Source organism: Ahaetulla prasina, chromosome 1 (assembly GCF_028640845.1).
Source record: "Ahaetulla prasina isolate Xishuangbanna chromosome 1, ASM2864084v1, whole genome shotgun sequence".
NCBI lineage: Eukaryota > Metazoa > Chordata > Lepidosauria > Squamata > Colubridae > Ahaetulla > Ahaetulla prasina.
In genome coordinates, this window is record NC_080539.1 from 158,454,421 (window position 1) to 158,468,396 (window position 13,976).

Sequence of the window (13,976 nt, forward strand, 5' to 3'; positions counted from 1 at the left end):
TATTGGGGGAAGGGAAACAGAACAGAAAGGCTTTAGCTTCTTGGTGTAACCCTCTGATTACAGATTGAGGAGATAGCAGATCACTGTTTTCCTCTGAATTTAGCACTTTTACTTTCTGATGCATACAAATCAGAGGTGGGATTCAAATTTTTTTACTCCTGGTTCTGTGGCTTGATGAGTGTGGCAGGGGAAGGATACTGAAAAATCCCCATTCCCTCCCTATCAGCTGGGACTCGGGAGGCAGAGAATAGATGGGGGAGGGGCCAGTCAGAATTTTTAATACCGGTTCTCAGAACTACTCAAAATTTCTGCTACCGGTTCTCCAGAACTGGTCAGAACCTGCTGAAACCCACCTCTGATCTTTGTCTCTACAACCTGACCATTCTAGTTCCAGGTTTACTTCTATTGATCTGGTCTGCTGAAATGGTTTGTCTCTGTTTTTATGTCATTTTGAGTCACACTTGTGGATTTCAAAATTTCAGAACATTTTACCTGCTGAACACATTTTTATAGTCCATATGTAAAAAACACTTGATCTGTAATCCAGCTTTTTAAAAAAACAGTTATCCTGTTAAGAGGTGGCCATTTTCTCAGCACGATACAGCTAAGGATAATATAGGTTAAATAATTTGCAATTCATTTATTGATTTGACTTACCGCTATATGGCCACCCATTCATGAACTGATATTTTACTGTGATTACAGTTAGTCTTTGACTTACGACCATAACAGCCCAGCATTTCTGTTGCTAAGTGAAACATTGGCTAAGTGATTTTGCCCCATTTTATGAAAGGTCATATTTCATGACCTTTCTTGCCGCAGTTGTTAAGTGAATCACCAGTTATTAAGCTGGTATCATGGTTGTTAAGTGAATTTGGCCTTCCCCATTCACTTTGCTTGTAAGAAGGTCACAAAAAGTGATCACATGACACCGGGACACTGCAACAGTCCTAAATATGAGTCAGTGGCCAAGCATTCGAATTTAGATCACATGATTGTGGGGGTGCTACTACGATTGTAAGTGGGGAAAATGGTCATAAGTCAATTTTTTCATTGCCATTGTAACTTTGAACGGTCACTAAATGAACTGTTGTAAGATGGGGACTATCTATACTGGGGAAAAAATACCTAAACGGCCACATGCCTTAATAATGTTTGCCCAATTATTTGTGATTTCATAGTTTGAAAGTCATGTAGTTTAGAAATAATAGTGTATACTTCAGTACATTTATCTAAACTGTATCAAAATACTTCTCTTGGTTATCAAAGGGAGTTCCTGGAGTAGGAAAAGAAAAGGCTTTAAAGTTGGTCAAAACTTTGAAAGGACAGAGCTTACTGCAAAGGTATGTTATTTTTAAATTGTGTTTCGTATTTTCTCCCTTTTCTTTTAGGGGGCAAATTTCTCACATGATTCAGATTCGTATTCGTAATGTGTACATGGCACGCAGAGTTGAATCACCATTTCAATATTGTTTTAGATTTGAGTCCTGGAAAGACCATTTCCAATTGGGTGAAGTCCCAGTATCGACAGCTAAGAAACCGCTTCACTGTTCTGTGTGCCATCATCCAGGTGAGTCGGCTCCTAGCTTCAGAAAACAGATTCCGTGGAAATATAACCAGACACCGGGGACGTATATCATATGTGGTGAACATGCGTAAAAGCAAAGAAATATTGGACAAAAATACATACATGGTTAGAAAAAATGTTAAAGCAACATATAGATTATAAGCCTGAAATATTTTTGTTAGGCATAACACCAGAAAAGTATGGTAAAGGAAACCTATACTTAATGTTACATGTTTTGATAGCAGCAAGAATTGTATTTGGACAGTACTGGAAAAATGAGGAAATACCTACAGAGAAAAATGTAATTTAAAAAATTTTAGACTCTGCAGAATTGTACAGATTGACACTACAAATAAAGGAAAAAGAAGACAAAGTATCTTTGAACGTGGGACTTGTTTTACAAATGGTTGGATAGCAGAGGTAGAAATTAGGAGCGGGAAAAGTATTGCTACGTATAAATAAAATGATCCAGATAAGACGTTGTTCATTAAGCACTTATGTATGTAATATGAAAATATATAAATAAACTGTTAAAAAAAGAAAAGAAAATAGATTCCGTATATTGAAGTCTCCCTTTAAATTGGGCACCCTGGTGTGTAAAGACTGATCGGTTATCATGATGATGAGCTGTGATCACCATCTCCTGTCTGCTGAAAAGAAAAAAATTACAGCCCCTGGTGAAAAAAGGAAAAAAAAAAGCAGTGTGATAGAAATGATTTGGACTTTACATACTCTCAGATGCTGCAGCAAACTGCTGGGCTCCTGCATAATCAACAATAAGCTATAGTTTTATGCCTGTCGTCCAGTGGTGGGTTTCAAATAATTTAACAACCGGTTCTCTGCCCTAATGATATCTTCCAACAACCAGTTCACCAAACTGCTCAGAAAGTTAACCACCGGTTCTCCCGAAGTGGTGCGAACTGGCCGAATCCCACCACTGCTGTCGCCATACAGTAGAATTGTGAATTAACAAGACTTGTAATGCTAAAATGGTATGGAACCGCAAAAGTAAACTTCTCGTTACCTTTGGATAAGTGAATTCTCTCCTCCTCACATTTGACTCTCAAACTCTGGTTTGCAGGGCAAGCACAAATCAGTTTCAGGTAAAAGAATAAACTTCTATTTCCCTCAGACTAGAAAACGAAATAATATATTATCCAGATGCATGGAAAAAGCTGTGTGCGGAGGCTTCAAATAGTACAAAACTGTAGGTTAAATTATGTTACAAAATGTTTCCTGAGTTGATAACATTCAGATATTTTGGCAGAAAAATTAATAATTTCTCTTTAACTTTGTATCTGAATTATTCGTTAGATTTTCACACCAATCTGAGCCATTATCTGCTTAATCGTAATTTGTTGAATCTCACATATGAAATAATAACTCATTGCTAAATCATATTTTTGAATGAAGCAGATGTTTATTTATTTGAATACTCTCAGAATCATGGTAAGACTCTTTCTTCAGAAAGCAAAGGAACTCAGATCAATGACCAATACAACCCTTTTATTTTAAATATACTTATTATATTTAGTCATTTAGTTCATATGCTACATTAGAAAGATGACTTCATTAGCAACTGTTTCAACTGGTCTGGAGGAATAAATGTCCTAGCATGATTTACAGGCTACAGTGGCTACATTCAACAGCATCTAAGCCCAAACCAAGCAAGCCATTATATGAACCCACTTGAGCATTAAATTGAAAAGTTTTGGCTTAACTGGAAACATTTGGCTCCAATAAACAGTGTATTATAGTGTAGTGGTAGAGTTTTAGAAAGGGGACGCAGTGGCTCAGTGACTAAGATGATGAGCTTGTCAATCGAAAGGTCGGCAGTTCAGCGGTTCAAATCCCTAGTGTCGCATAATGGGGTGAGCTCCTAGCTTCTACCAACCTAGCAGTTTGAAAGCAGATAAAAAGTGCAAGTAGGAAAATAGGGACCACCTTGGGTGGGAAGGTAACAGCGTTCCGTGTGCCTTTGGCCACATGACCACGGAGACGTCTTCAGACAGCTCTGGCTCTTTGGCTTTGAAACGCAGATGAGCACTGCTCCCTAGAATCGGGAACAACTAGCACATATATGCGAGGGGAACTTTTACCTTTACCTTAGTTATTAGACTAAGAGTAGGTGATCAATGTCTAGGCTACCTTCAGTCGGGGAAGGTCACTGAATGTCTTTGGGCCAGTTACGTTTCCTCAACCTCACCTATCTCATAGAAGAGTTATTGTAAGGGGGAAAGGAGGAGGAAGCACTATGTATCCCACCCATTCTAAATCAAACTGGGTTATAGGTCAAATAAATAAATGTGTCATCATTTCTTTTGCTTGCACAAGGAAAGCATTTCTGCCATTATACATACATTATATACATTATAAATATATTATACATACAAAAATGGGCAGATTTGTCTTTTAAGAAAAATATTTATCCTGTAATCCTCTTTCCTTTTTCTCTTAGGTTCTTCTAAAGATCATGAGGACATGGGATGTAATATCTGTGGTAGTGTGGGATATTGTGAGCCCCAAGAGACTAACTACTGCTGCCCCTGTAACTGGCATTCTTCTGAGTCAGAGCAGCAACGGAGCTTAGTGGAGGAAGGTATTAAAAAGTAGGTGTGCTTTCATACAATTTGCTCTGAATTGCTTCAGGAAGGCCTCTATGATGTTCATAGATCTGAGATGTGTATATTTTATTTACAGAAAAGCCAAGGCGTGTGAAGGTTTTCCCTTTCCTGAGGTAATTTTACAAGTCATGCATGCCTGCATAAATAGAATCACTTAACCTATGACTATCTCCCTCAAGTGTCTTATTCTATAAATAAGATAAATAATAAATGCCTTAATTTTTTTTTTCCTTTTTCTTTGCTAAGGTTATCCACGAATATCTCATCAGCAAAGACAAACCAGTGAAATTAAATGGGTGCCAAAGGCCAAATTTATTATCTTTTCAAGTATGTATTAAAACACCATACCTTACATGCTCAAATGGTCTCGATATTGAATACAGTTTAGTCCATTAAGATCATCCTTCTCTTGGTAAAGGAAACCAAATTAAAACATCCCCAAGAGATGGCTGTACAGCCTCTGCTTTAAGACATACAATGAAGGGGAGCTGCTCCCTTTCTGGGAAATTGCTTTCAGTGTAGAACCACATGCTGTTCTTACCACATAAACAAGCAGGGATGTAACTGCTATGGTTTGTGCTGATAGAATTATACTGAGGTATGTCAGTATCCTCAGTTTCAGGTATCTAACCAGATACGACATTTGTAGATTGTATTCCAAGATAAGTGGATTGGAGCAGATGTCCCAGAACTCAGTGTGATTTCTTTGACCAGAGGACTACTTCCTTAATGTCAACAGTTGAAAGACTGTGTACCTATCTTATGTATTCCTTTATTTAAATACTTTATATCGCTGCGTCTATAATCATTAAATAGATATAGGTCAAAATGAATGGAGTTAGGGATGAAAGGCAAGGAAGTTTACCTATGGAAGGAGAAAAACAAGCTTTGGGCAAGCGAAATAACATGGGAGAGAATCAGGGGTGAAATGGTCCCAGATCGGACCGGATCGCACTATCCAGTAGCGATCGTGGCTGGTCGTTCAGCGATCCAGTAGCGACGGCGGAGCAAAGCTCCACCCATCCACCCAGGTGTCATTATTTCCTGGTTTTAACCAGGAAGTAATGTGTTTTTACCTTCTGCGCATGTGCAGAAAGTTTTGTGCGTGCACAGGTCTGTGTGCGCACGTGATGTGCGCAAGCAAAGCACGCACAGGGCATGTACACTTCCAAGCCAGTAAGGAAGGTAAGTAATTTCACCCCTGGAGAGAATTAGTTTCAAGGTATCTCTCCGAGGGCTCTGAAGCCCATCATTTTTCAGGGTAAGGTTATTGCAAAATCTCCATTCCCACCCCACTCCAGGGGAAAGATACTGCAAAATCCCCATTCCCTCCCCATTCCTGGGGGAAGGATACTGCAAAATCTCCATTCCCATCCCACTCCAGGGGAAGGATACTGCAAAATCTTCGTTCCCTCCCCACTCCTGGGGAGCGAATAGAATGAAGGTTAGAGAAGAGAAAGTTCTCAGCCAGCCTGAAATCTCTCTGGTAAAGATAATAGCTTTCCCCCAACTCAGATATCCTGACACGGGGCTGCTATTATTCCTATCTGTATGGACTGATGTGACCAATTTAGAGGACATGTATTTGGGAACATGCTTCAGTTGATTTTGCACTCTGGTTGTCCTCAGACAGCCCTCTTGGTTTCCCCTGCTTTATATTTCTATGTCTACTTGGCTTGGAAATTACTTTGAGGTGACTGTTCTGTCCTTGTGACATTTTTTAAAAGTTCGTGACATTTCCAACTAAATGCGTCAAGTCTTCAGGGAGAATCAGTGCTACTGCTGTTCAGTAGATATATTTCTGTCTGTGTTGTAGTTGTGATTTCCCAACATGTTTCAAATAGAGGTTTGCTGTCAAGAAAATGAACTGGACCGAGCAGTACGCCTGTGAGAAATTGTGTAGCCTTCTGACTTACTATGACATGAACAGAAAGAAGTCTGGCCATACTGATCCAAAGCAGCTGCAGGCCCTGCGGTAACTCAATTTATATTTTAATTAGAATTCACCCTTTGTTGGAAGTGGAAAATATTGTTATTCTGTGCCTCTCCTCCTGATTTCGAACAAAATGGCCTCCATACTGCACAGTGTTTTCAGGAGCAAATATTGAAAATTAGAAGGAATTGTTTAGGCCATCAACCTGCTGATCAGGGCAGGAGTCCAAATGAAAGCAGATGTCCCGTTTAACTGCTTTAAAACAGCAAGTGAGGTAATTAGTTCTATAATTAGTTCCTAAAACCATCTCCCTTTGTTGTTGGTTGTTGCCTTAGTCCAGGAATGCCACCTGTGGAGTTAACATGCTGTTGATATAGCTGAGACTCCCTGGTGTGTCTGTTGAAATACATTGCATAGGTTCAAGAAAAAAAATATTCCACAATTCAAAACAGCATTTGAAACTGCTGAGGGTTACAGTTCAAAGATTAGAAATTCTACAGTATCAGCATGAGTTTTTGGATTCTGGCCCATTTCCCAAAAGACTGCTAAAGAAAGCAAGATAAAAGCTGCTATCCACAGTAATCCCAACAGCAGAAAAGTACGTTTAGGGGGACCTCAAAGAAGAAGCCCTTCATGTAGCACTAGCAATAGCACTTAGACTTACATACCACTTCATAGTGCTTTACAGCACACTCTGAGTAGTTTACAAATGTCAGCATATTGCCCCCAACAATCTGGGTCCTCATTTTACCCACTTCGGAAGGATTTTTATTTATTTATTTATTTATTTATTTAATCACATTTTTATACCGCCCTATCTCCCGAGGAACTCAGGGCGGTTTACAGCCTGATAAAAACACAAATATAAATACAAGATAAAACACCAATTAAAAAACTTATTGAATAAGGCCGAATATTAAAATTACGATTAAAATAATAAAACCCCGTTAAAAACCAAATTTAAAATTTAAAATTCTAGTCCAGTCCTGCGCAGATAAATAGATGTGTCTTAAGCTTGCGGCGAAAGGTTCGAAGGTCAGGAAATTGACGGAGTCCTGGGGGAAGTTCGTTCCAGAGGGTGGGAGCCCCCACAGAGAAGGCCCTTCCCCTGGGTGTCGCCAGTCGGCACTGCCTGGCGGACGGCACCCTAAGGAGTCCCTCCCTGTGAGAGCGCACGGGTCGGTGGGAGGCAATCGGTGGCAGCAGACGGTCCCGTAGGTAACCCGGCCCTATGCCATGGAGCCAAGGATAGAAATATGGATAGAAGGCCAAGTCAACTTTGAGCCAGTGGTGGCTTCTTAAATACTTGATTTCATTTTTACACACTGTCTTTAAAATATTAGGACATTCTTAACTTTTGTTTCTACAGGATAATCAAGTCACGGATTAGAAATGGAATTCCCTGTTTTGAAATTGTATGGCAAAAGCCAGGTTAGTATTCATCACTGGGCATACCAGAAGAGTACTTTCCAGTACATTTAAACATCAGAGTAAGAAGAGGTGGGAATGTTGAGAAATAGAAATATAATACTTCTTCATGTATAGTACAGGTAGTCCTCGACTTATAATAGTTTGTTTAGTGACCAAAGTTACAACAGCACTGAAAAAAAGTGATTTATAGCCATTTTTCATACTTACAACTGTTGCAGCATCCCCATGGTCAAGTAATTAAAATTTGGATGCTTGGCAACTGGTACATATTTACGATTGCAGAGTTCCAGAGTGATGTGATCCACTTTTGCAACCTTCTGACAAGCAAAGTCAGTGGGGAAGCCACATTCACCTAATCATCACGTTACTAATTTAACAACTGCAATGATTCACTTAACAGCTGTAGCGAGAAAGGTCGTAAAACGAGGCAAAACTCACTTAGCAAATGTTTCACTTAGCAATATAAGTTCAGCTGTGGTCGTAGGTCAAGGGCTACTTGTACAGCCTATGCACAAACGTATCTTCTCATTTCAGATTATTTTGCATGTGTCATTACGGATATTAGCTTAAATAATTAACAATCTTTTGTGACAAATTTAAAGTGAAAGACAAATTTATCAGTTAGCATTCAGTATGATATTGAAATAGAGCCATTATGTTTGGGAGAGTTATCTCTCACTATCTGATGCTTGGGGAGAAGAGGAAGCAATTTTTCCTCACAACAGCTTTTGAAGATGGATTGGGCTGAGAGAGAATGACTGGCCCAAAGTCACCAATAAAAGGTTTCAGTTTTTATCCTTTCAACATCAGTCCAACCAGAGCCAATTTGGTCTAGTAGATTCCTGCTAGAAAGCAGGAATCTGTGAGTTCAAGTCCTGCCTTAGCCATGAAAGCCTTTGGGCCATTCACTCACTCTCAGCACAGTCACCTCACAGGGCTTTTATTGTGGGGAAAACAGGAGGAGGAAAATGTGTTTTTTATACTTGAGTTCTTTGTAAAAATAATAAAGGCAGGATACAAAGGAACAAATGAATAAATATATGTGACCTGTTTAACAATGTGTAAATATTAAATTAATTGAAACTATAATAGAAATAAAAACACAATAATGACAAAATTGGATTTGGGAACCTTTGTTCTCCATAAAATTGCTGCTTTGAAATTAAATTCAGGCAGGCATTCTAGCTTTGCCCCTTTCTTGGTACAGGTTTCTGTAGCCTAGTAATCCCAGGTTCACTTCCGACTTCCTTTAGGTAGAACTGCGAAATTTTTCCTTCTAAAATTCTTGAGGCCATCTGCCAGCTGACGATGAATGACCGATCTGATTTTTCATATGAAAATTTCACATGCAGAATGGAAAAGGACAACATTTAAAATGAGAAATTCTTTTTCTCGGTCTTCCAGGCATATATTACGTGCCCTGTACATTGTACAGTTACAACTTAATTTCTCATAAGGCAAAATCAGTCTTCCATCATGCTGTAGGTAGGGTGCACAAATACGACGGTGTGAAGAATTTGTCAAAACACAGGGGCAGATATTTGTGGATTGCATGTAAATTAAGAAGCAGAGTCTGCAGTAAGGGTTAGACATGGGAGCCTCAGTTCGTAACCGGTTCTGCAGGATACAGATTCCAATCCCAAAGAAACAGTTATTTTATATCTTCCTTTTTCTAAAGGAATGAGTATGAAAATGATAATTAAGAGAATCATCTGTAGTTGTCTAGTAAAAGTATGTTTCTCTGCCTCTGCTTCATTTTTCCAGATCATTACTCTGCTGCAACTGAGGCTCAGCCTGCAGATCCCTTTCTAATAACAATAGAAGAGTCAACACTATTTGAGGCTGCCTATCCTGAAGTGGTTGCTTTGTATCAAATGGAAAAGTTGAAAATTGGCAAAGAAAAAAAGAAAAGTAAGCTGAAAATACGGCATGTTTTGTTTTATTATGTCTTATATCATAAAATAGTCACTATATGCTTGTCAGATTGTCAGTTGTTCTATAGAATTTTCTGCACCCTGGTTAGATTTTAATGAAGCTATTTAGCTTACCCACTTCTCCCACAATTGCCTGATTACAAAATCAAAAACACAGTGCTTTTTTAACTTCATATCTCATTTTCAAAAATTGTTTTTAACAAGACGTTCTTAACATTTTGTTGTTGTTGTTGTTGCTGCCTTAGGTAAGAAGAAAAGTAAAGCAAAAGAATGCTTAGCAGGGGACAGCAAAGTAGAAGATACTTTGTCTGACCTGAACTTGCAACCTGCATGTGAAAACGTTCTCAGCCAAGTTTCGAAATCTGATTTTAGGCCTGTTTTTGAACTGCAAAAATCTCCAAAAAAGAGCTATGAATCTCTCTGTTTTTCAGACCCTGCAGATTTTTCTACTGCATTAGGAAAGCCAAGCAACTTTTTTTTTGCTTCACAAAACCCAGAAAATGAATATAAACCTTCTAATTCTTTAATCTCACAAACAGAATTATTTATTAAGGAGCCTATGGCTTGTTCTGCAAACACTGATCTGCAGCTGAGTGGCATTGACTGGGAAGGGACATCCTTCAAGATTTCTCCAAGAAATGTTAATCTTCCTTGGTATTCAGAATCTGAGTCTGGCCTAGGCAATAATTCTTTAAAGCAGTGTTCTCCACCACACAGTAAAGCAGCCAATATCCTCACGCAGCATTCAGATTCTGCACAACACAATCCCAATCTGATCACTGGTGTAGATTACTCTGTTTCAGACACGGGCTTTCCTAAAGAGAAGAACGATCTGTCTTTAAAAGATCGAGCTGCTATGGAACGTTTGGAAGCTTTCCCCAAAGCTAAAAATGTGCCTTTGTTAAATCCAGCACAATTGCGAGAACAAATAAAGGCAACTTCTAACCCTGGAGGGGAATTTGCATCTCCTGACAGCATTCAGGAAATTGAAAATATGATATTACTAGAAAAACATCTGCGAGAGCTAAACTTAGAGAGCTATAGAGAAGATCTCCGAAGTTATAAGGACCCACCAACTGCAACAGATAAAGTCAAGGATTCAGGAAGTTCTTGGAGGCCAATGCTAAAAGTGAGTCACTTAGAAAACAAACAGCAAATTTTGCCCTCTAAGTCAAATAAAGTCCTAGGTAACTGTCAGATCGGGGGAAAATCTGTGCCAAGGATCATGAAAAGCTCCTTTAAGAAGAGTGTGTGCCAAAATAGTTATCATGCTGAGGACAGTGATAGTGAAAATGTGGAGGACAGGTGGAAGGGTCATAGGATCCCAAAACAGCAAAGAAAGAGTCATATGGTTCAGTTGAAGGACAAGTGCAATGGCAAAAGAGACAACAAGAAATTGGCATTTGAGATTCAGCCAGAACCAAAAGGGAAAGTTGATCACGCTCTTAAAGTACTCAACACTGATTTGTCCACAGAAGAACGTCTGCTTCTACCTCTCTCCAAGTCTCCAAGTCTCTCCAAATGTGGATTCGATCCTTGTCTTCAGGAGACCAGAAGTGATCTGAATATGTGTCTTGAGAGTCCGTTGCCTCTGTCTGAAAGGCTGAAGCACAGATTGAAGAGCAGTTGAGCATTTCCTGTTCCCTTCTGTCTGATGTCCTTATCTGGAAACATCTCAGATGTCTTGATAGGTTTTAAATGTCCTCTTAAATTTAATAAGTCCCATAATGTGAGTGGTAGAAGATTGAAAGAAGTGTCTGAAGTGAAATGACTGGGAAATTAAATTCTTCAAGCAACTTTTCTGTAGTGTCTTGCTCTAATTTTGACTCACAGACCTGCTGTGAGTTGGGCTGAAGTTTTCCTAAATAATTTGCTTGAGTGGTTGCATCAATCATGCCACAATAGCATGAACTCAAGAATAAATACATAATAATGTTAGATTTTTTTGCAAAGTATAAAATATGTAACAACTTGCTGATCAATGACAGTGGCAAAGCTACTGACATTTTTACACAAACAGATTGGTGCTATCATAGTATGTTTTTATATAATTTTGCTGTAGGTTTTCAGGTCCAAATTAAATAATGCTCTAGATCAGGGATGTCAAACTCGCAGCATCACTGAGGCGTCACGTGATGTATTGGGACTTTTCTCCCCTTTGCTGAACTGGACGGGGGCAAAGCAAGTACATGATGCATCCGGCCTGTGGGCTGCAAGTTTGACCTCCTGCTCTAGATCCAATCTTGAGTCAGTCCCTACACATGCAACACAGTTAAGTACCAGAATTATAAAGTGGTTAAAAAAAAATCAATTTAGAACTACCGTATGCCTGTAACATAACTTTAGAATTAGAAATCTAATTTATTAGAGAGGGCTGCTACAATCTAGTACTTTATCTGCTCTTTATTTTCTCCTTTGACCAATTTTCCAGCTTGGGATCTTATGGTCTTAGAATCATAATGATTTTCATTTGTAACTATATATAATCCGGTTTTTAAATAGACTTTCATAAAGACTTTTTTTTTAAAAAAATGAAATGCTTTTCAATAGTAGTAGTTTAAATGAATTAATTAAACACAAATACTTTGCAACAATATTTATGTAATGACTAAAGTCAAGGGGAGTTTGTCTCCATAAATAGTTGTGTTTAAGAGTGCGGTCTTTTAAAATATGGTATTTGTAACATTAGCGATTTTCTCTGATTCCAGATATTGTATTATTGTATTATTGCTTAGATCAAATTTTTGTTTTTTGTAGACAAGCTCTGTATTTACTGGTATAATGCATACTTTCCATGCCAAAAGTACCATTTTCAAATTATGGGCTTTTACTTCAGGCTGAAATAACTCCCCCAATGGCAGTTCTGGATACCCATTGCTGGTCAAGAGAGAGCACTTGAGCGAACAGTATTGGCACAGTGCAACTCCTCATAGTGATAGTGATCAGATCAAGGTGCAAATCATATCAATTTTTTAACATATAGAATTGAAAGTGCATCTTGTTGGGTAATTGTGCTTGCTGATTCACGAAAAGGGTGAAAACATTAATTCACAGGGTTGTTATTTTTTTGCCATAGAATTGTTGATGCAAGTGACATTCTAATCTACATATTTACTTTTATTTTTCACAATATATGGTCACATAAATTATTAAAAAGATGCAGAAGTTGATTTCACATGTTGTACTATGTCGTCACCTAATTTGTCTGATTTGGTTTTAATGCGATCTATAAAGCCAGCCATTGTGGTTTGTAAAATATTATGTACAGCTTAGCATGTGCATATAGCCATTGTAAGTTTGTTCTAAAAATCATGGTTAAGACAATCATGGCTAAATGTGACAATCCTAGCCAATTTGCAAAATTGTTTGAGCCACTTCAAATTTCCATTTATTTCAGTAGAATGGCTGAAAATATTCTCCTGAATTCTTTCTCACTGAAACCATGAGAGAGAAAGTACTCAAGTATAGCTGATGTCAGCCAAGGAGGCCATCTTTTTCTTTGGATCTTCAGGGCTGCCATACTTGGTGCTGTGGGAAACTGGGAGGGGGATTGCATGGAGTTGTAGAGTTATTTAGCCATAACAACATTCTTTTCTCTGGGAGTCAAGGACATTCAGCCTGCACCTGGAGTGTCGTGACTGGGAGACATCTCCAGTTCGGACAATGGATTGATTGGACCATGTGATGGACATGTGGGTGCAGGGGAAGGGACTTTGACTTTCCTTTGGGTGGGGTGTAGGAAGTTAGCACTCACCCCTCTCCTAGAAGAATGAAATATTTTAGAAAATATTAAAAAGGCAGAATATTATATTGCCCTGGATGAGAAATGGAGAAACATGTTTTAAGGACAAAGCAGCTCCCTGCAGCTTCCTGCCTCCCCCCACCTTTGTCAATGGTCCAGAGGCAGAAACTTATTCTCCCCACCTTTGTCAATGGACCATCATCTGCAACATAATAGGACCCATCTAGCAACAGAAACTCACCACATGGCACCTGGGAGGATTACATCAGCCAGCAAGGCTAGCTAAGATCCCCACCCCCTGGGAGTCTGACAACCAATCAGGATATTCTTCCTGTGCCCCAGGAAGTTCAAAGCTCAAAGAAAGCATAAAGCCAGGGCGCACTTAGCATCTCAGCCCTTTTCTGTTCAGGAACTCAAACCATGTGAACCTGTCCACCATTAAACCATCTTTCCAAGCAGTCTCCATGTTTCCAGTGTCTTTTTCCCCACTTGGAATTTAACCCAGATGGACATTTCTTCCAACGGGAAAACCCGGAAGCTTTCAGATTTGGGTTTTCCCAGATGTGCCAATATGACATCTCTAATAAAGTGGGACTTTGAGGAACTTCTAGCCTTGGAGTCCTCTTTGGTTGAGGGTGTTACTTGGAACCCTGACAGCTGAATTATGTCCCAGATTCACAAAACTAATTCCAAATTCATAAGGTTTTTTCTAAAATAATGTAAATGTATCCTGTAATATGCCATG

The 13,976-nt window shown here is 38.9% G+C and overlaps 1 protein-coding gene across 5 annotated transcripts in view; it reads left to right on the forward strand.

Annotated features, from left to right (window-relative positions):
• GEN1 (GEN1 Holliday junction 5' flap endonuclease) overlaps window positions 1–13,691 on the forward strand; it is a 31,676-nt gene extending 17,985 nt beyond the window's left edge. For all 5 annotated transcript variants that reach the window (XM_058179111.1, XM_058179083.1, XM_058179121.1 and 2 more), the window contains 9 exons: window positions 1,270–1,343; window positions 1,479–1,570; window positions 4,026–4,176; window positions 4,268–4,304; window positions 4,438–4,518; window positions 6,036–6,166; window positions 7,494–7,555; window positions 9,320–9,466; window positions 9,735–13,691. In XM_058179111.1, the coding sequence (XP_058035094.1) occupies window positions 1,270–1,343; window positions 1,479–1,570; window positions 4,026–4,176; window positions 4,268–4,304; window positions 4,438–4,518; window positions 6,036–6,166; window positions 7,494–7,555; window positions 9,320–9,466; window positions 9,735–11,119 (2,160 nt within the window). In that variant the 3' untranslated portion in view covers window positions 11,120–13,691. The remainder of the gene's footprint in view (window positions 1–1,269; window positions 1,344–1,478; window positions 1,571–4,025; window positions 4,177–4,267; window positions 4,305–4,437; window positions 4,519–6,035; window positions 6,167–7,493; window positions 7,556–9,319; window positions 9,467–9,734) is intronic.
• The last annotated feature ends 285 nt before the right edge of the window (window positions 13,692–13,976 follow it).